Genomic DNA, 23,778 nt, shown 5'->3' with positions numbered 1-23,778 from the left:
CAAACATTTGACAAATGTAGTGAAAGCCCATCCAGTATATAATATATTTGGATGGTACAATGGCAAACATAATACAGTCTTTTAGTTACAATTAAATTCAGGTAATGCCCGTCCAGTTAATTTTCTAATTTTAAATTTGTACACAGTCTGAGCAGCCACAAAGTCTGATTGCTCATGTAAGATTGTCTTAGGCTGTTTTGAGGAGTTCTGAAATAATTGATTAAAGTGAAACTAACAAGTCTGATTTCACACAGGAACCCTTGAAGTTGGGAGAAAGGTGAAAAGGGGACAGATTAAAAAAAAAAAATACAGGATGTATGATATTTGAAATTTAAATCAGTTTGAATCATCCGTTAAATACTATATTCTTTTTTTTTTTAAACCAGCTAATGATTCAAATATAACTCTTACAATACCAAATGTTACAAACATAGCAGAGGAATTGTTTGACAAACATGATTTTAAAAGCATGTTGTTATAAAAACAGCTTTAAACAGTTTTTTTAAATTAAAATATCCTGAATTATCTTGGAATTTACAGTAGAGATATAATTATGTTTGAATTTTTAATTTAGTACTATGTTAAGCATTGGTTGTGGTGTTAAGATCTCAGAGAATAAAATTAGAATGTGCAAATGGTAAGATAAATCAGTACAGTTCTTTAGAAACACTTTGATATTTATGAATGCCAGCACTAGTTTACTTAAATGATAGCTGGGCAACTACTTGATTGATATACCACTATTTTAAATTTGCTGTTACTATTAGCATTTATATATTTTATATTCTATTACAGGAAAAGGCACAATATTGTCTACTTGAATTGAAAGATGAACTTCTAATTAAAAAGGCAGTGAAAGAAATTTCTGCTTTTGACAAGGTATCGAATAGTTATTGAGTATTGTGAAGATTCACTGGTATTGGTATTGAATACAAAAATTCTGGTATGATCACCCCCATAATCTGAAGTCACAGGCTCAGTAAGAATAGAGTGTGAAAGCTGGAGAGCAAAAGCCATGGTTTGATAGAAAGAGACAAGAGTTGGAAGGGTAAGAGATGAAGCAGGGCTCTCTGTATGCGGTTTACTTTATACTTTATACGTCCATTGCTTTAGGCAATAAAAAAAATTAAATACTTTGACCTCCTTGGCAACATTCTGATTGAAGTGGGTCAAATGAGAAAAACTCTTCTTTGTTACGAAAAAAAAATACATTTTAGGATTCACTATCATACTCTTAGCAATAATAACAACATGAAATGCAGATAATAAAATATTCAGTACCTTTGTGGTTTTAACAATCAAGAACTAAAAATACAAATGAAAATAAGGCAAAATAATATTTCAAAATGCCACAAATTTATAATATATTGTGAATAATAATCTCTACTAAAGTTTTTATAAGTTACCTTATTTACATCAGCATTGTCTCCTTCTTTAAATTTAACTGGATCAATTTCACATGGTTTGTTAGTATCACATATCTGAAATGAGATAATTTAATATAACTTTTTTCAAAGGTTAAAACTTCCTTCATAGGTTAACCTGCCTTAGAAGATATAATAAATTATAAATTAACTTTTCATCCTGTCTATAAATCATGCATAATTTCTTTGGAAGTTCTCAGATTAACATTTACTTTACTTTGGCTCCATTCTTTCAAGCTTACTTTAATGATATGCATCACCTTTTTACTTTTTAGATAATAAACTGTATCGCTTAGATTTGTAAAGCAATAAATGGCACTCATTTAACAGTACCTCATCTATAACAGGTTTCAATGTAACTGTTAGATAGTGCTTCCCAACAATCTTCATCATATCATCAAGACAACGAGTGGCAAGTGAATTCCCTCTGAAAATTGTATTTGCTTCCCTGGAAGTACAGTTGGTATTACATGATTTAGTATTAATTTAACATCAACCACATCAACAAAATACAATATAAAATTAGATCATCTCAAACTTGTTTTGAATTAAATGTCATATTCACTATTAACTTTGGACTTACTTGGAAAACTATTTATAGTGAACATCACCAAAAGATATTACTAGTTTTTAAATCAAATAGCAAAATATTAGAAAATGTACTTCTACAGCAGCATAAGGATTAAGACAGTACATTTTTTTAATATTATATAGTATCATACCGGTTATGCTATTAATATACATTAGATTTAACCATTTTGATTAAGTAAACAATTTATTTCATTGATGAACATGGCATCAAAGCAAATGAACTGCAGAAAACATCTGCAGCAGCAGAATTGAGATAGTGTGGAGAATACATTTGATTGCTGCAGGACTACCTAGTACAGGAAAGAGTGCAAATGGTACTTGGTAATGTTACAAAAAGATAATTAATAGTCATTCAAAGTGGATCTAAAATTGCAACAAATCACAACCTTGTATTTGTATCAAAGCCTAAAAGAAGAATTCCCTCAAGAAATAGTCAGTCATTTTACAACCCGCTATACCCTAACACAGGGTCACGGGGGTCTGCTGGAGCCAATCCCAGCCAAAACAGGGTGTAAGGCAGGAACAAACCCTGGGCAGGGCGCCAGCCCACTGCAGGACACACACGCACACACTAGGGTGTCAGGGATGCCAGGGGCAACGACCCGGCCGGGACGCTGTGAGGGACCAGATATGGGTCTACGCCCACCCTGGATCACGTGGTGGCCACCTTCCTGGTTGCTTTGGGGGCCACGGGTTGAGGGCATGGAAGCCCCACCCTGTAGGGGCCTGTGGTCACCGCCAGGAGGCGCCCCAATGCCTTAAGGACCTGTTACCTCAGCACTTCCGCCACACCAGGAAGTGCAGGGGGGGAAGAATTAAAAGGGCGCCCGGAGAGCTGCCGGGAGAACAGCCGGCACTTCCGCCACACTGGGGCGTGGCCAATGAAGGAGTGTTGGGAATCACCTGGAGCTCATCCGGGAGAATATAAAACGGGCCGTCTCCCTTCATTCAGGGATAGGGTCGGGTGGAAGTAGGACGAGGCAGAAGAGAGAGTGGAGGCGGCCTGAGAAGAAGGCATTGTGAAGCCAGGACTGTGTGTTGGGGTTTGTGCACTGTTGGACTGGGTCTAAGTGACCATTATTGTAAATATATTCTGTAAATAAAACATGTGGTGGTGACAAACAATATGTCCGCCTGTCTATGTCCGGGTCGGCTCCACAAGGGACAATTTAGGATCGCCAATGTACCTAACCTGCATGTCTTTGGACTGTGGAAGGAAACCAGAGCACAGACACGGGAAGAACATGCAAACTCCACGCAGGGAGGACCCGGGAAGCAGACCCAGGTCTCCTTACTGCGAGGCAGCAGTGCTACCACTACGCCACCGTGCTGCCCTCAAGAAACAGTAAAAGTAACTAATTACTTTTTCTCACTCAAACACGGTTTCCTTATTTGCTCTTATTGTCTTTACTTTATTCTCCATAAATGTGACTAAGCAAGTACTATATAAAAAAATAATTGGTAACTGGTTTGCAGCTTAGCTGTGTTGCATATTACATTTTTTTCTGTATTTTTGTTATCTTTTTCCTTACCACAGAAATTGTATATTGGCGGTGACCAATGGTGTTAGCACTAATATTTTCTAAAGAGGCTTTCCTTTTGCAATAAATATAATGCAACAAATACAGGTCAGATTTATTGTCATGTCAGAATACAAAGAAATTCGCATCAGTCATTTATTAAAAAAAAAAAAAATAGCAAGCAACATGTTTAATGAGATAAAGAAAGTCTTGCCAATGCAAGTCACTTACTGGGTCTGCTCAAGCTCCACTTCAGCAATAGCAGTGATAAATGGAACAAGTTTGCCATAATGCAAAAGTAACCGCACAACAGGTAAGACAGCTTCGTATCTATCACGGCAGATGTCACCCAGGATGTGAGCACATGAAGCTGAAATAGGCTGAACAGAGAGAGAGAAAAAGCAAAAATACTATCAAAGATGACAAGTGTTTTTTCCGCCTGAAAGACTCTTTGACTTTAGCATGCTTTCTGAATTATGCAAAAATAATTAAAAATAAGTAAATCCTTCAGAGATTAAAGACTACAATGGTTTGTATGGGGAACATTTAAAGTGAATCAAGCTGTGGAATTATAAACTAAGCTTCTGCATTTATTTCTCAAGCCAGAGACAATAAAAGTCATCTTGTTTTATGCAATAAAAAGAAGAAAATGGTTAATATTAACTAAGCAATCCATACTTATGCATTTACTTTGAATCAAATAAATATGCCACTAGTCAAGTGTTTTACACCACCTGAATTTTTCCAGTTTTTCTTCAAATTTAATTACTTGAAATGCAATGAATGACCTGAAATGGTGATAAGATAAGCAGCAAACTGCCAGATGTTTAAATTTAAATTTTAGGTTAGCAAAACCTGAAAAAAGGAATGTATCTATGTATTTATCCTTACAGCCATGTCAAATGCATAAAATTAGTTTAGTGAAATAAAATATCAGTACAAAAAAAACATAAGATATTATACTATGGAGGATTCATATGTAGAATATACACCCTACATGAAAGTATAAAAGACTTTGGACAACAATAGTCATTACCTATGGCCAACAATCAACCAATTTAACAAAAAGTCTCTTGAACATATTCATCAAATTAGCATAAATGTCAGTTAAGGTCAAGAATTTAATTTCTTGAATCTCATAATGTCTGTATTAAATCTGGTATTCCTGGTCTTCAACTGATTGACTTAAGCTATTTACCAGATACAAGGAGAGTAAACAGAAGGGGGATGGGGTGTGATGGTTTAAAAAAGATCTTGTTCTGTACTGTAAATACAGGTCAGCGTTGGGTGAAATTAGACAATAAAATGGCAATAATGAAAGCAGGGCAGGAACCAAACTTACAAAATGGAAATTTTAAGATTCAAATTTACTTAATGTTACATCTGATTTTTGAGAAGAAACTTGAGCAAATATTATTATGCTGAAAACACCACACAAAGGATGAATCAACCTGAATTTATTGAATCAGAACGAGGCTTAAATGTAGTAAGGTAAGAAAACTCTCTCTTTGCCACCATGTTGTTTTTAATTAAAGTTTTGTGGGCTACTACATTCTACTTTAATAATACCCATTAATATTTATTTTCTTCCATAATTTTATACAGTGGTGTGAAAAACTATTTGCCCCCTTCCTGAATTCTTATTCTTTTGCATGTTTGTCACACAAAATGTTTCTGATCATCAAACACATTTAACCATTAGTCAAATATAACACAAGTAAACACAAAATGCAGTTTTTTAAATGATGGTTTTTATTATTTAGGGAGAAAAAATCCAAACCTACATGGCCCTGTGTGAAAAAGTAATTGCCCCCTGAACCTAATAACTGGTTGGGCCACCCTTAGCAGCAATAACTGCAATCAAGCGTTTGCGATAACTTGCAATGAGTCTTTTACAGCGCTCTGGAGGAATTTTGGCCCACTCATCTTTGCAGAATTATTGTAATTCAGCTTTATTTTTTATTTTTTTTAAGGTCATGCCATAGCATCTCAATTGGATTCAGGTCAGGACTTTGACTAGGCCACTCCAAAGTCTTCATTTTGTTTTTCTTCAGCCATTCAGAGGTGGATTTGCTGGTGTGTTTTGGGTCATTGTCCTGTTGCAGCACCCAAGATCGCTTCAGCTTGAGTTGACGAACAGATGGCCGGACATTCTCCTTCAGGATTTCTTGGTAGACAGTAGAATTCATGGTTCCATCTATCACAGCAAGCCTTCCAGGTCCTGAAGCAGCAAAACAACCCCAGACCATCACACTACCACCACCATATTTTACTGTTGGTATGATGCTCTTTTTCTGAAATGCTGTGTTCCTTTTACGCAAGATGTATCGGGACATTTGCCTTCCAAAAAGTTCAACTTTTGTCTCATCAGTCCACAAGGTATTTTCCCAAAAGTCTTGGCAATCATTGAGATGTTTCTTAGCAAAATTGAGACGAGCCCTATTGTTCTTTTTACTTAACAGTAGTTTGCGTCTTGTAAATCTGCCATGCAGGCCGTTTTTGCTCAGTCTCTTTCTTATGGTGGAGTCGTGTACACTGACCTTAATTGAGGCAAGTGAGGCCTGCAGTTCTTTAGACGTTGTCCTTCTTTGTGACCTCTCGAATGAGTCGTCTCTGCGCTCTTGGGGTTATTTTAGTCGGCCGGCCACTCCTGGGATGGTTCACCACTGTTCCATGTTTTTGCCATTTGTGGATAATGGCTCTCACTGTGGTTCGCTGGAGTCCCAAAGCTTTAGAAATGGCTTTATAACCTTTACCAGACTGATAGATCTCAATTACTTCTGTTCTCATTTGTTCCTGAGTTTCTTTGGATCTTGGCATGATGTCTAGCTTTTGAGGTGCTTTTGGTCTACTTCTCTGTGTCAGGGAGCTCCTATTTAAGTGATTTCTTGATTGAAACAGGTGTGGCAGTAATCAGGCCTGGGGTTGGCTACGGAAATTGAACTCAGGTGTGATACACCACAGTTAGGTTATTTTTAACAAGGGGGCAATTGCTTTTTCACACAGGGCCATGTAGGTTTGGATTTTTTTTCTCCCTAAATAATAAAACCATCGTTTAAAAACTGCATTTTGTGTTTACTTGTGTTATATTTGACTAATGGTTAAATGTGTTTGATGATCAGAAACATTTTGTGTGACAAACATGCAAAAGAATAAGAAATCAGGAAGGGGCAAATAGTTTTTCACACCACTGTATATATTTTGTCTGATTAGCTACATTTTGTGTGTGTTTTTAAAACTATCTAGATTACAGATTCCATCATTGTGTTTTTTTATTTTTTTATTGTAATCATTCCATACAAATCGATCAATTTTTACAAAAAAATAGGATTAAAACCTAGTCGACCCCCACCCCTGAGAGAGACAGCATGGCCAATGGGGTAAAACTTAAGGTTTTAAAACATACCTACATTGTTTAATAGGCCAATAGAGATGAATGGAGAAGAAAAAGAAATGAGATAATTGCTTCCTCGGTGCTTTAAGAGCTTATTCTAAAATATTGATTAGATCCTGCCAGGTTTTGAAAAAAATCTGTACAGATCCTCTAACTGAATATTTGATTTTTTCCAATTTCAAATAGTATAAAACATCGGTTTCCCACTGACTTAGAAGAGGAGAGTTAGGATTCTTCCAGTTTAGCAAAATAAGTCTGTGCACCAAAAGTGTGGTGAATGCAATCACAGTTTGTTTGTCCATTTCCACTTTAAATCCATCTGGAAGAACACCAAACACAGATGTTAATGGGTTAGGAGGGATTGTCACACCAAGCCTGTCTGAAAGGCACTTAAAAATTTTGGTCTAAAAGGATGTTAATTTGGTGCAGTCCCAAAACATGTGACCCAGTGAGGCTGGGACTGGATTGCAGCGTTCGCAGGTTGGATCCTGCCCTGGAAACATTTCGGGCAGTTTTAGGCGAGACAGATGTGCTCAATATATAAATTTGAGTTGAATAATATGCTTTGTGCATATGGAGCTCAAGTGAAGTATCTGCATTGCTACTTTCCACTCCTTTTCTGATATAATAATTAAGAGGTCTTTTTCCCATTGTCCTCTTGGATATTTGAAAGGGAGGGACTGTAAATAAGTTTATATATTTCAGAGATGGTGTCTAAGTCCTTGAAATTGAACAATATTTTTTCCAGCATGGACGAGGGTGCAAGATGAGGAAAATCAGGCAGGTTCCGTTTAACAAAGTTCCTAATTTGAAGATAGTGAAAGAAATGTGTAGCTGGAAAGTTAAATATGGAATGTAAATGTTCATAGGATACAAAGATGTTTTCTATATAAAGATCTCTAGGCAATTTAATCCCAAATCTTTTCCAGATATTAAAAACTGCATTTGTTTGTGACGGTTGAAAGAGGTGGTTCTCTTGCAGAGATGCCACAGATAACAGCTTCTCCATCTTAAAATGCTTTCTACATTGGTTCCATATTCTGAGTGAGTGAAGCACAATTGGGTTATTAGTATATTGCCAATAACTTGCATTTACTGGGGCACAAAGCAGGGAATATAAAGAAGTACTGCAGGATTTTACTTCTGTTGTGGACCAAGTCTGCGTATGTTTACCTATTTGTGTCCAGGTTTTTATAGCTTGTATGTTTGCTGCCCTGTAATAAAACTGAAAGTTAGGTAGAGCCATGCCACCTTCTGCCTTAGGTCTTTGTAGGGTCGTTCTTTGGATACGTGGATGTTTTGAGTTTCAAATAAATGAGGTTATTGTTGAATCCAATTGCTTATACAATGATTTATTGATGTATATTGTAATGTTTTGAAATAAAAAAGAAGCTTTGGAATTCCTAAGATTCCATCATTGTTGAACAATGTTCAGACTATCACTCAACCCCGAAGCTGAGACTATAATGGAGTCATACTCATAGTTTTGGCATTTTACCTGTTGTGTTGATGCTAAGGCCAAAATATAGTAGAACTAATTATTTAAGATTTAGTTACCTCTTCACATTAAAAATAAATTTCAGGCCCTGACTGAGACATAAACACGCAGTACTGTATACTGAAACACTGTGTTTCTTTCAAAAATGTTTAAAATCAGAAATGACTGTTGCCAACTATTTAAAGAAAATACATTTAAATATATTTACCTTAACATCTGGGGATTTGAGCAGTAGATCTCTCATTGGAATGTAATACATGGATGGAAGGACAATATCTTCAATATAGGTTATATTTAACCGCAGTGATCCAAGTTCATCAGCTTTAGGAGTTTTACTACCGTTGTCCTTTGGTTGTAATAAATACCTTAAAAAAATGAATATGAAAATACAACCATGAACAAATTAAAACAATATTATATCTAGGCTTGTATCATATAAAACTGAAAGCAATACTCTTTCTATATAAAATTTTTGTTTAGTATGACACAAATAAAACATAATAAATGTATAAGGTGAGATTTGATCATAAAAGTACATTCACTACAGAGTTAAACACAGGAAACTACACAGATTCAACTCCTAAAATACCTTTACTGTTTGACAAACAAAACAACTGAAGCATTAAACACTGCCAAGTATAATTCATTATAACACATGCAGATGATGATTATAATTAAATTTCAATATCATGACTTAAAACCATAAAAATATATTCATATGCAAAAATTCTAAATCTATATATTTAAATAGTAGAAATAACAATTTAATTTTGATTTCTGTTTAAAATGTGTTTCATTCTTTGTTTGTAAGGTTTACATTCAAATCAAGTCATATAACAAAACTTTAGATTCTTGCCTGCTTTACAAAAATTATTGCTAGTTCAAAGTCTTTAGGAATGATTTTTCCTCAGTACAGTACTATAAATCTCCATGAGATGGCAGTATGTGCCTATATCTTCTGTGGTCACTGCTTAGTTTAAAGTCATGCTGTCAAAACAAAAATAAATCTTTAGGGATAAAAACTAACTCTACAGTAATCTTAAGAGGCAGTATACTATATAACTGGAACACAACCGCAACCCTTAAAGGAAAAAAAAAAAACACTTCCATTGTTCACACAATCTTTTAGCCATTACAATAGTAACAAGGGGTAACTTTTTTCCACATTTAATTAAGTATCAACCAGTTTATTTCCACTTTCTGATCTGTGCGTTTTTCAGTACAGAGACCCTGAGAGATCTAAGCCTAAATTGGCAGCATCATTCAGTACTCTAGCTAGGAGCCCCATCCACATCATCCTCCCACATGTTTGCATATTACCTCAAACAGCACCAGCCTGGTTATTTAGACTCAGCAGCAGTTCTCCAAGAAGAGGGTGGAAATCAGAGTACTTGGAGAAAATTGGCACTAACACAAGTGAAGGTGCAAACTCCACATGGTCAGTGGCAGAGGAAGAATCAAATAATGAAAGTAAGATTTCTGAGCTTATGGGACAGTTAAGGGAATTGGCAATTTAAAAGTGCAAAGCTCTTTATAATGTATGTGGCTGACATAATTAATTTATCACACTACTGCATATAACAAGTATCTTCTATTCATTAGGAATATAAAATATTCACATAACATAATGATAATGACCAGGTGGGAATGATTCACATAACATAATGATAATGACCAGCAGAGAATGATTCACATAACATAATGATAATGACCAGGTGGGAATGTCATATAATTGCACCAGCTTGGGGAAAAAAAAACATCATCCATTTAGAAAGGCAACACAAAAATATAAAAAAAATATATTTTTTTAAGATTCAACTCATGCATAATCGGTATGCTTTGTAGTATCTAAAAATTTTTTTTAATGAAGAAAACAAACATCCTAAAAACATTAACAGAAATACAAAAAGCAGACTTTCAGTCATTCATTGCAGTTATATGCACACACATAGCAGGGTTAAAGTAAATAACCCAGTTTCTTAAACCACATTTACATGGACAAGTAAATCTTCTGGGGCCTCATGTATAACGCCGTGCGTAGAACTCGCACTATAACATGGCGTAAGCACAAAAGCCGAAATGTGTTTACGCACAGAAAAATCCAGATGCAGGAATCTGTGCGTACTCCAACTTCCACGTTCTTCCGCTACATAAATCCCGATCAGCGTGAAAACTAACGCTCGTGCACGCGCATTATGTAATGCCCCAAATCCTCCCAGAATTATGCCTATTTGAATATGCAAATCAATATAAATCGCCCTTAAGCACAGCCTTCTGTGAAAAGACAATGGGAAAAGCACGGGGGAAAATATAAGAATTTCAGCGAATACCAAGTGGAGGCAAATGAAAAACATACTATTTGTTCAAATAAACCGTGGTATAATCAACAAAAGGAAGTTGATCGAGTGACATAGCGTGTTGGAGAAACTTGAAAGCTCACATTCACAAATCGCACAGTGCCGGAAATAAAAAGAAGTCACATATCAAAGTCGCCGTGAAAAGCGAGTTGTAAGCCCACTGTCTGAGTGTCATATGAAAGCTTATTAGGGTACAGAGAAAAAAGGCACACAGTGAGGAAAAAGCACGAAATGTCAACTTCAATCTCGACATTTCCACTTTAATCACATAGTTTATTTTGTCATTAAAGTAGAACATCATAAACTTCATCTTAAAATCGTTTAATTAACCAGTTTCTCAAATCACATCGTAATTAAAGTAGCACGTTAAATGCTTTGTTTTGTATTTGATCTTCTATGTGCTCTATGTGTGTGAATCACTACTTGCTTTTTAAACCGGCTCTCTTCCTCCAACTGGACACAGAATCAATTACATTCAGTAATATTACAGTTCTCTGAATAACTAAAATACTGAGATGTATACGTGATATCATTTTCATGATGATAGGAGTTAAAGCATGTTATTAAACATGTGTTTCACTTCGATGAAATAATTTATTGCAGCAGTACAATCAGGGGTGGCTCTAGGCTTGTGGTGGCACTGGGCAGAGGAAGAATCGGTGGCTCCTTCGCCCGCCCGTCAGTAAGGTAGCTTATGCACAGTGGATGGCTACGTCCGTTGCGGACACTGCATAGCCGCCTCGTGCTCATGACACAAGCATTTAACTTTTGCGAAATTTGTCGCTGTGTTTTTAGCTGTGTTGTTATTTTCTCTTTCTGTTTTATATTCAATATATATTGGCGTAGCCGTCCTGCAGTCAGTGCTTTTCTTTCCCCAAGTAACCGATCGCCATACAATCAGCTCTGTAATAGGCGTTAAGCCATCTGTAAGCTTAGCCCGATTCTTCAAAACGTTTAAAGAACATTGAAATATCTTCGTAGTACATGTTTAATTATTCTATCCTTAACAACACTCCCAGTGAAGAATATAGATTATTTAAATGAAGTTAAAGTTTTATCTGTATAATTTAATAAACATATTTTGCTGAATTTCACCTTATAAATGATATCGTTTCTGTTTCTGAACCGCGAGGTCCGTACAGGAAAGGCTTTAAAACATTTTGCAGTGGCTGAGACAGCGTGTCCTTGAAGCTGTATACCGATAATTCCCTTTCCGATCAGCTGCTGCTGTGATTCACACTCAGATACAGTGATATAAATACTCTGAGTGGTGCAGTGAGAGAAATATTGAAAAAGATGATCCGCTGTGGCAACTCCTAACAAGAGGAGCTGAAAGAAGAAGAAGAAGAAGTGAGAGTAACAACGCTAAAGCAGTTATGGTATTTGGAATACTATGGCTGTTCCCTCTACCATTATATTGTTACAAGTTAATTACAATCAGATGCATTACACTAATAAACAATATGCGGTTAGTTTCGTGTATTTATAAAGCCGCGTCAGGAAAATAAGGTGTAACCACACAGGAACAGTAGCACTGCTTTGACGCTGGGTGCCGCCAGTCTGCAAAACCAAGCGAAGAACTTGCGTACGACAAGGTATGAGGTGCCGTGGAAAAGTGCGTGGATTTACGCCAAGTGTTGGTTTTATACATCGCGATTTGAACGTGGAAAAGTTCTTACGCAACGTTTCTGTGCATACGCACCGTTTATACATGAGGCCCCTGGAGTTATCCTCTGTTAAAATGCTGAATCCTCTGAATATTTTGCATTTATCTACTTATATACATGAGTGTAAAGATTGAGCTGATGAATAACAGCATTAAATTGTTTTAGTATGTTCTCTGGTAAAGCCTTAATTTTTTTAGGCTACATAAACCTTTATCTGTTGGCCCCAAAAAATCCACAAAACACAAAAAACACACACAATAAACAATTGACTGCAAGATGGATGTTTATCGGATCCTGGTTATAAGAAGTTTTATGAAATGGTGAACATTTCCCAAATTATTGAAACAATATGGCCAATGAATGACCTGAACTCAACTGAACATTAGCTCAAAAGGTGAGCTATAGTGACAAAAGAAAGTTAATTATTGTACCACTTAATGTTTATCTTACATTTTTCAATGTTTTATTATTTTCAACAAAAAAAGCTTTCATTTGTTCCGAAACTATTGTTTCAGACAGAGAAACTTTACCATCACAGCCGCATAAATAAAATTGTTCACATGCTCAGAAGCAAAAGGAAAAGCTAAATAATTACAACATTTTAATGAAACTGTAATTGTTTCATGTCTTTAAACAATATAAACGTTTGATGCTATTGCACATCTGTTTTACTAATCAGTCTTGATCAGTAAGCACAGTTTCATCCACTCTGAGTATGTCATAATGACCAGAGTCAATTTTCCCAGGGTTCAGAAAAAATAATTTTATCTCCATGACCGTATGAAACGCAACATAGAAAATGAATGTCGATTAGAGTGTAACATAGGAGAGAGAAAACTATATTCCCATCTGGTTCTTTACTTACGGACCACAGAATTGCACTGTGATGAGTAGTCCTGTAGTGGCACACTCGAGGAATCGTCTACGCCACTGTCAGTAAAGGTTTCTTAAATTTTTCTAATTAGGGGGTTCTCGAGTAAATAAATAAAAAAAATCTGCTTGATGACACATCTACACACTTCAAGATGGATGTGTTTGCCACTCCACTAGGTTTACATAAAACACTGATATTTTTATTGATTGATTGATATTTATTATTGTCTATTGACTGAACACAAGGACAGTTTGTCTCATGCCTAATTATGGTATTGCTCAAAACACATTCATTTCTAGAATAAAATATAATAGAAAGCAACAATCCTGCTAAACATCTTTGCGCTAAATAAAATGTGTTATTCTTCCTTTAATATATTCAAATGTAAAAGAGACACTGCTAGATGGCTAGGCATGGGTCTGTTTCAAAGTGGATTCAGGCATGTGCGAGTAGCAGGACATTGCATGGACCAAGTGAGGGTAATTCCACACCAGGCCAGGGGGTGGCAGAGTGCACTAAAACCTTCTTCTGTTGTCTCTGCAGACCAGCCACAGGAAAACCTGTCTGACTCATCCCTGAAGACATCACTTCCAGTTCCGGCACCTAGGACGATGTCACTTCCGGTTGTCACGTCAGAAGAAGTTCACTTTCAGTTCCCCTATGTCACTTCTGTTCTTTACATTTAAAACCACCATCTTTACAAACTCAGTTCAGTTCACTATTGGACTCTTTTGAAGACACTTCTGTCTTATTACAAAACCCATTGCAGCCAGGGATAATACAAGGGTGGCTGCCCCAAACCTTTTTAAGTGTGTCGAGTCTGATCTTTTTACAGTGGTTAGAGATGCTACTAGCATACACCACATATTTAACTTAAACTCAAATCATGTTAATAAGTGTTTTTCCATTTAATCCAGTTTTACTCATAGTACTTTCCCTAAATTATAGTTTGATAAGGCTGGGCCTATTCCAACAACAATAGGTAAACAAATACAAACAATGACTCAAACTGGACAATTTGTATTTGTCAATTAACCACACAAGCTTGACGGACTAATAGGTCCATTCTTAAATGTCAAACTTCTTATGTTCTTCCATGTTCTTTACCTAAAAGCACATCTTTGGACTATCAAACCAAACAGGAGCCCTGGGAATAAACAGTAAGATCAACAACGTACAAGTTTACCCACAAAGAATCAAAATTGAATCCTATTATTTTAAGGGGATCAAATTGGTTTATAGCTAAAACGCATCTTTACACCAGCAGCATTACTTAAGATCACTACTAAAAATGAATATTTATCTGTACATTACTTAGGCTAAATAGAATTTACTTAACTCTAACAAATCAGGTTTAAACTAACTGCATTTTTTTGCCAATTGCTATGCTACATTTAAACATTCAAAATACATTTTTTCACCTCATTTAAGATGAATCATAACATATATTTGCATATTTACCAGGCCTTGTGTGAAGCACCACTTTTCACATTCTTCACAGGGATCTTTGTTTCTCCTAGAAACACATCCTGCACTAGATTACCATTATTCCATATGTCCACCCTACAAATGTATAAAACAAATATATTATGAAATGCAATGTAAATAACATATTCCTGTAATTTTATGTGGGGCACATGTAGAGAGTTTTATGCAAAACTAAATTCTGTGGCAGTCTGAACTCTAATGCATGAACAAATAAGGTTGTTACTTTAAATTCTAAGCCCCCTACAGAATTCACACTAACTTAATAAAAACAAGTGAGTAAAGCAAAAGGATATCTTCTTCCAGTAAAAAGGAATATGCTTTATTTAAAGACAGAATTTTGACTAAAGACTATTTGTGCCTTAACATTCACTTAAAACATGTAACTATGTATTTATTACGCACAGGTGGTTCAATGTCCTCTGCACTGGGTAATTCTTAAAGAGTTAGCTGATGCTTCTCCAAGTTAACTAATATTGTAAAATTGCTAGGGAGTCTTTGGGTTTTCCTGTCCTAAAACCACCCACAGCTAGTTTTGTATAAGACAGGAATTACACAATTGTTCATATTGTATCTTTCCAATCTAGTTAAGGTCTTAAAGGCCTTTAACCTTTCAATAGTATCTTGTAAAATGTTGAATAAAATTGGAATACAAGGAAAGAATGTGGAAATTCTAGGAACTGGACCATACTATAGGAGCAATAAGGAAGCACAAATAAGAAACACACCATTATGTGCCCCTGGCATAAAATTGTTACATATAATAAAAACAGCATTACTTCCCTGTGTTTACATTTTATCCTGTAGCTTGCATATATTTATTTATTTATTTAAAATTTATCAGACTTTCCAATAACAGTGAAGCTAACTTATACTAAAAGAAGAAGATATGCGGAAGTGTTTTAAGATGGGCTCTAAAACTGCCAAAATAAATTTAAATAAAACACAAATGTAGTCAACCAGTTTACCATTTAAACTCTTCTTTCATCAATAAATATTATCTCTGTTTCTCTTAAAAATGATTACATTCCCTTATGTGTCTTATCCTTGCTGTTCAGCTCTTCTTTGTGTTTTTTTCCATAGCTCTGCACTAAATCTACTTCTTCAGATCAGGGTCATGGGAAGGCAAAGTCTGTTTTGTTGTTGCATAACTTACACAAATAATACTTTCAGGATGCTGAAATGTACTGAAGAATTGAAGTATGGTAGGCCCAGGCCATTTCAGGACTTTTACACAGTATCACACTCATTCATATGGGGCCAAGATACAGATACTTTTACCATAAAGTTGGAGGGTTGATGCAGTATGCCTGAAAATGTGAAATTTTACTCTTTAAAACAAACACTGTGTGCTCAGTTTTAAGCAAAGATTAATAACAGCACAGCTAGTATTAGAAAAACATGTAGATCAATAAATCCTTATTTTATGTAGTTAAATTTATTATGCAAAGCATCTATTGCTTCATATTTTTTAAAACTGCTGTATTCAACACATAAATGTCAAAAGGCTAGGGCTTCTCACTGAAGCATCAGCAGCAAAAGTGAAACCAACTTTTCATGAGAGACCAATTCAGGGGAGGGCATTATCATACATTTATTTGCACTCATAAGTCCAACAGCAACTCTTCAAACTGTGAGATGAAACAAAGCTCAAAAGGTTCATTTTTGGTTTCATTATGGAAAGCCATTTTTTTAAAAACTTGGATACTCTATGAAGTCAGTAGATGGATTGGGAGAGCATGGGGGCTCATGAGGTCGCTGGAAAGGGGTGTGTGGCGCTCCTGATATCTATGCAAAAGGACAAAGTTCCAAGTCTTTAGAGTCCTGGTGCTTCTGTCTTGCTATATGGTTGTGAGACATAGACGCTATCCAGTGACCTGAGACGAAGACTGGACTCCTTTGGTACTGTTTCTCTCTGGAAAATCCTTGGGTACCGTTGGTTTGACTTTGTGTCAAATGAGCGGTTTCTCATGGAGTCCCGAATGAGGCACATTACCTGCATTGTGAGGGAGCGTCAGTTATGGTACTACGGCCATGTGGTGCGTTTCCCCGAGGGTGATCCGGCTTGTAAGATCCTCATTGTTGGGGAACCAAGTGGCTGGACCAGGCAAAGGGGTCGCCCACATAACACCTGGCTGTGGCAGATAGGAGGGTCATTTCTGGAGGGTGGGACTGGACCATGCATCTGCCTGGGGGGTTGCAAACCGGGATCCCGAGTTGCTTTGTCATGTAGTGGGTGCAGCAATGCACTGTACCAGTGCATGCTCCCCAACCTGACTTGACTCTCTGCCAGTTCATTTGTTGTGAGAGGTAAACCATGATGATGTTTACTATTTAAAAACAAGGCTAGACAATCTGGAAACAAATCATGCATAACTTTATTTCATATGGATCATCAAGTAATGTCTTTAAAGCCTTGATTGACATCTACTTCTTTGTGTATCTCATGAAAATCATGTGAAATATGTCAGTCACTGGAGAATAAAAAAAAAACCTAATCTAATCTCTTAATTGAAAGTCCTTGCAACTCTAGAAAGACAGCATTAATAGCACTAAAACATTAACTGGGAGAGAAAAAACAGAGCACTTGGAGGAAACCCATGTGGACACAGGGGGAACATACAAACTCCATGCAGGGAGCACCCAGGATTAGACTCCAGGTCTACTTGTTGTGAGGCAGAAATGCTACCACTGTGCCATTACCTGATTCAATAATAATAAAAGCAACTATACTATCAGAAAGAAGAAAAAAATATTAAAAATAAAGATTGCAATGGCAGTAACTCAGTACACAAAAATTTACTTAAATGGTTTAAAATGTCAGCACACATGATTCTTCAAGATAATCTGCCTCCTTCTGGTTAAATAACAATATTCGAGTGCCAACATTTAAAAAAAAAAAAAAAAAGAGTTATATCATAGTGCTGGGATAGACACTGCTTAAAGCTCTCAGAGAGAGAGAGAGACCGGCACTGTAAATAAAAGCACATAGAGGGTCTGTATAACTAGGGTCCCAAGGCTAAAACCTTAAAGGAAAACAGTGGGAAAGGTAATATGGCCACATAAATCTTACAATCTCGTGATCCATAGGCAAGTGGTGAGAATGATTACTGTGTGCAGAGAGATGCCACGTGTGACCATCTCCTACTATAACAGTTTTTTTAATACTTCAAAAAAGAGAACGTACTAGTCTATGAAAAACACGGCACTGGTATGCTCCTGAATTCCAGACCTGCTATGAGCAGTCGTCTGTATTTGTATGTCTTCATTGTTGTTTTGCTAAACTTTTTAAAAATATCATTGGATTACCAAATATCATTGGATAACCATTCAACAACAATTGGTGGACCTGTGCCCTTGGTCTCCCAGAGTGGTGGAGCTAACCGGCGGGCTGCCAGCAGAACTACTTAGCAGATGCCAGCACACAAGGTAGGAGCCTGGCTTACCAACAAGAGAAGGCAGAGACCATACCTGTCTTCTATCATCATAGGCAATATTAAATCACTGGCAAAGAAAATGAATGAGCTCAAACTTGGCTGTCTCATGTGCTTCACAAAGACAGGGTTTACAGCTGAAACAATGACTCAGAACTTATTGGATTTAAAATCATGCAGGCAAACCGAAGCAGGAACAAAAGCAGTAGAAACAAACAAGGTGGACTTGCTGTTTTTTTGAATGAAAAATGGCTCAACCCCAAAACACATTATCAATTAAAGCGAAGGTAATAAACCAGAATGTGGAGCTACTAGTGGTGGGTTTACGGTCTTATTATAAGCTGAGGATGATTTCACATGCCATTTTGCTTGCAGTTTACATACTACCCTTAGCAGACAAGGCAATAACAACAGAAACAGTATATTCTGTGGTAAGCAATTCACGACTGACAATCCTTGTGCTTTCATCACAGTTTCTGGGGACTTTCTGGGGCCATGTTTCACTTTCTTCCACCCTCACCAATTTTTACCAGTTTGAGGACAGTATAATAAGGGAAAACAGGATCCTGGACTTGTTATATGCCAATATTTAAGAGGCATATAACTTTGTTGCTTTGCCACCCTTGGGCAGATCTGACCATAATTTGGTACAGTTCGTACCCACATATAAACACATTTTCAACAACTGCCAGTTACCATCAGGGCTGTGCAGAAATGGACAACGGAAGCTGAGGAGGCTCTAAAGAATGCCTTTGAGAATACTGACTAGAATGTGTTTTGTGAGTCACACGGTGAAGATGTTGAGATTTAGCCACTGTATCACAGACTCTACTGTGCTGAAAACATGTGCCAGTCAGCTCTCTGTGGTCCTTCAACACCTGTTCTCGCTTTCCCCGAGTCTGCAGAAGGTTCCCCAGCTGTGGAAAACATTGAGTGTGGCCCCAGTGCCAAAGAAAGAATGTTTCAGTGATCCCAAGGACTTCAGACTCCAGTTGCTCTTACTTCCAAAATCATAAAGATCTTTGAGAGACTGATCCTAAAACAGTTCCGACCCGATTTCAGAAAATCTTGATCCTCTAGAGTTTGCCTATCAGGTACACACAACTGTGGGGGTTGCTCTGGTCTAAATGTTCCACAGGGCCTACTCTCACTTGAGAAAAGCTGGCACCACAGAATTATGTTCTTTGATTTTCCCAGTGCCTTCAACACCAGTCTGCTTCATTAACTGGGGAAAAAGCTCAAGGATTTGCATCTTGATACCCCCATAATTTCCTTAACTATCTGACCAACAGACAAGTTTCAGGGACAGTGTGTCGGAATTTGTGGTGTGTAACAATGAAGCACTACAGGGAACTGTTTTGTTTCCCTTCCTGTTTAACCTCTACGCAAGAGACTTCCAATACCAGCCCTTCCTTCCTACAGAATGTTTCAGATGACCCCTCAATTATAGGGGTTTATTATTAATGGAGAGGTGGTGGAGTACAGAAGGCCTGCGGAGAACTTTCTCTTATGGTGCAAGGAAGACCACCTGAAACTCATCATCAGCAATTTAAAAGAGCTTGTGGTGCATTTCCACCATGCCAAAAATCCTCTGAGACAAGTCACCATTTGGAGAAGGATATGGAAGTGGTGCAGAGATACAAGTAACTGGGGGTTCATATATACAGCAAACTGAACTAGTCTAACAACTCTGTAGCACTGTACAAGAAAGGGCACATAATACTGTACTTCCTAAGGAGATTAAGCTCTTTTGATGTATGCAGCAAACTGCTGGAAATGTTTTACCTGTCCATAGCTGTCAATATATTGTTCTATGCTATGATGTCCTAGGGAAGCAGCATGAGATCAAAAGATCCACAATCCCTGAACAAATTAACCAGGACAGCCTGTGTCATAACAAGGCTAATTTTGTACACACTTGAAGCTGCTGTGGAAAAGAGTATGGTGGCAAAACTGGATGCTATTATGAAAAAAAGGAGGCACTCCCTTGGAGAACTTTCAGCCACATGCTCATTCCACCATGGGATGCTAAAATGCATCTCTGGTGGTCTTTTCTGCTCACTTCTATCAAGTAATTCAATGCCTCTTTCTGGTACTCCCTACAGTACATCTCAAACTAAATGCTGATATTCTTTAGGTTTGTGAATTGATTGGATCATTTGCCTGTATCTTTGTATTTATGTTTATATGTTGTACACATCTAAATTTCCCCTTTGTGATTAATACATTTTATCTAATCTAATCTAATTTAATCTAGCTCACATAAAAAAAATAAGGAACAGCAATCATCAAGCCAGCATTCATTGTCATATTTGTAACAGTTTTTCTGAATAAAAACATTACATTTAATATTTTTGACTGTTTCCTTGGAATGGGAAGAGGGCAGAAGGAAACTTAATTAAGACAAGTGAGGAACATGCACCTAAATGCAATAAACCAACCTAATTTCAAGTTTCTCAATGTCTTCCTCTTCCACCTGGAATTGAGACTTCTTTGTGTAACTGTTCGATCTTGTGACCTTGAACATGACACAAATATTGTTAAAACATGAAAAACTCTTTGTTAATTTTGTTTCATATCTAACAGTTTAAATTTTTAAAGGCAGAATGCATGCACGCACATTTAACACATAATCAGAACATTTTAAAACAAAAATAGCCAATATATAATCCAAATATATTTTACCTGGAGTTCTAATGTCTTTCCACAAGTAGGTCCTAAAAGCCCTTATCTTCAAGCATTTTAAATAACCAGGCTAGAGCAAAGCCATACATTACATTTCTACAAAGATGTCTCTTTTCAAGTTCACATAGGACCTAATTCACAAACATTTTTCTAGGCAAGAAGCTGGACTGTCTGCTTGCCAGGAAAGAGACAAATAATAAAATTTGCTGTTAAAATATGTTTACATTTTTAACATCTACCTTGGAATTCTAGAACTATCTGAAGTGTGATTTTTGTGCAGTGCATAATTAACATATATTATTCAATAAAAATATTCAATTGATTTTGAAATCCTATATTTAGTACTGTAAGAGACGGCCGGCAGCTCAGCCCGGCCAGGATGACCCTGATATGGAAGGATGGAGGAAGGCAGCTTTTTTGGAACACTTCCTTCCCCAAGACGCTAGATGGCAGCTCCCCTGGAGAGCAGCAGTGCCCGGGTTCCCACAGGGCAACCTTGGACTTGGAGTTCGGTATCTCAGCCCTGTTGGGTGCCGTCAGGGAGTGCTGTGGAAGGACCTGGACAGTCATACTGCCCTCATAGTCCGGAATTACTAGTGAGTAATGAGGACGTAAATCCAGAAGTACTGCTGGGCTGAAGAAAACTCAAATTCTGCATCCGACCCAGAAGTGCTAGCCAGTCACATAGACGGAAGAGCAGAAACACTTCCGGGTCGGGTGCTATATAAAGGACTACTGAACACCCAGCAGGCAATCCAGAGTTGGGTGGATGGTGGACGAAGCTTGCTGGAAAGTGTGGAGGAGACAGAGAAAGAAGACTACTGTGTATTTGTGTTTGATTTACTTGCCTGTTTATTGTGGCTGTGGTGCTTGGAGGCACTGTTTAAGAAGAGAATTAAAAATTACTTCTTGGTGCTTTTAACCTGTGTCCTGCGTGTCTCTATGTTGGGTTTAAGGGCAACAGTGACCCCTAGCGTCCACAGTACACAGTTACATCTAAGCTCAGGTCAATATTTTTTTTTTGTTATTTGTCCCCTCCACTTCTACATAGCCTTGTTCATACGACTTAAACACATATTGATAGTTTGACGGGTGATGCTAAATCAGCCAAGTGTAGAAGAATCACGGTATATGTATTCAGAAAATACGCCAGGTGCTGAAAATGAATACATAAAACAGAATAAGTTAAGCATTTGCTCCAATTTAATCACAAGTAAACAAACCAGATTATCTTTTAACTTACTTTAAAAATTGCACTGGGATACAAAATCCAGTGCAAATGAACATATTGTTAACCAAAATCTCCTCCTCCCCCTCAGATATAATGCCTATATTGTTTTGTTCTCAATAAACTCCCAGTTCTATATGAAGTTTATCCTAACATTTATCATTTTAGGTTAATTTTACTAAATGGCTTACCTCAAAATAGAATGTTTCATCAAATTGTGGGTTGCTTGTTTTCTTTCTTACTTTAGTCTTCTTTTGATCTGATCTAATTTAAATATAAATTAACAAAACAGACTATTGAACTCACTCTGAATTCCATTTTTTGTCAATAAAAGACACATATAGGTTATAATATAGATTATTTATAATAGATTTATTCATTATTTAGATTATATAATCACTCATACACACACACACTGCTACACACACATGTACAGACAATATACAAATTCTACTGAGAAAACACTCAAGTAGGGACCAGGTGTTATAATACAGAAGTTTTCCAGATACATATATTCAAAAATACCCCTATAGATAATTTTTAGGATAAACACAAGTAAGAAAGAAGTCAAATGTATCAAAGATCCATCTGAATCCACATTCTCTATTACAGAAAAATAGAAGCCAATCATGATAGGATGACATTTCAAGTTTCTCACACACACTAACCTTTTCCCTCTCACACCAGTTCAATTTAGTATCTACAAAATGAAATGTTTTAGAACTGTAGAAAGTAACTCAGAGTGGTGCCTCTGAGGCTAGGTGTTTGTACTGGCAATTGGAAGGTTGCTGGTTTTAATCCCGTAAACGCCAAAAGTGACACTACTTCGTTGGGCCCTTGAGCTAGGCCCTTAACCTGCAAATGCTCTGTCCTGGGTATGATGTCAATCTGCATCCAGACCTGCACGTAGGCCCTCCAACCTGCAGGGAAAATCTGAGGGTTGGTGTCAGAATTAGCACTTTAGCCACCATAAAAAACCTCACAATGGTTCCATTCTATCTGAACTAGTGTGGTGTTGAGGTGTCACCCACTGCATGGCTGTACTTGGGTCCTAATCTGGGATCCTGAGTTGGTTTATCATGTGGTGGGTGCAGCAATGCGCTGTATCAGCATGTGGTCCTAACCTCTCTCTCTCCACATAGAATTCACACTAAACTGTAAGCTGCACTGCAAAGTGATAGGACACAAGACCATTTTCTTCCTTCAGGAATTATATACGAGATACAACCCATTTTTATTTGCAGTCTTAGAAATTATTATGTAAAAACAGCAAAATAAGTTATAAACTGGATTCCAAAAAAGTTGGGACACTAAACAAATTGTGAATAAAAACTGAATGCAATAATGTGGAGATGGCAAATGTCAATATTTTATTTATAATAGAACGTAGATGACAGATCAAATGTTTAATCCGAGTAAATGTATCATTTTAAAGGAAAAATATGTTGATTCAAAATTTCACGGTGTCAACAAATCCCAAAAAAGTTGGGACAAGTAGCAATAAGAGGCTGGAAAAAGTAAATTTGAGCATAACAAAGAGCTGGAAGACCAATAAACACTAATTAGGTCAATTGGCAACATGATTGGGTATAAAAAGAGCTTCTCAGAGTGGCAGTGTCTC

The 23,778-nt window shown here is 36.9% G+C and overlaps 1 protein-coding gene across 1 annotated transcript in view; it reads right to left on the bottom strand.

Annotated features, from left to right (window-relative positions):
* rasa2 (RAS p21 protein activator 2) overlaps positions 1–23,778 on the bottom strand; it is a 142,721-nt gene that overhangs the window by 37,047 nt on the left and 81,896 nt on the right. Inside the window, exons 7-13 of the mRNA XM_039760217.1 lie at positions 22,349–22,421; positions 20,686–20,762; positions 14,787–14,888; positions 8,636–8,792; positions 3,767–3,915; positions 1,758–1,872; positions 1,407–1,481 (exon numbers count right to left, since the gene is read on the bottom strand). Of these exons, the coding sequence (XP_039616151.1) occupies positions 1,407–1,481; positions 1,758–1,872; positions 3,767–3,915; positions 8,636–8,792; positions 14,787–14,888; positions 20,686–20,762; positions 22,349–22,421 (748 nt within the window). The remainder of the gene's footprint in view (positions 1–1,406; positions 1,482–1,757; positions 1,873–3,766; positions 3,916–8,635; positions 8,793–14,786; positions 14,889–20,685; positions 20,763–22,348; positions 22,422–23,778) is intronic.

The sequence above is a fragment of the Polypterus senegalus genome, chromosome 1 (assembly GCF_016835505.1).
Source record: "Polypterus senegalus isolate Bchr_013 chromosome 1, ASM1683550v1, whole genome shotgun sequence".
NCBI lineage: Eukaryota > Metazoa > Chordata > Cladistia > Polypteriformes > Polypteridae > Polypterus > Polypterus senegalus.
Note: the sequence above shows the minus strand (reverse complement) of the source record. Positions and strands in the feature narration are given on the sequence as shown.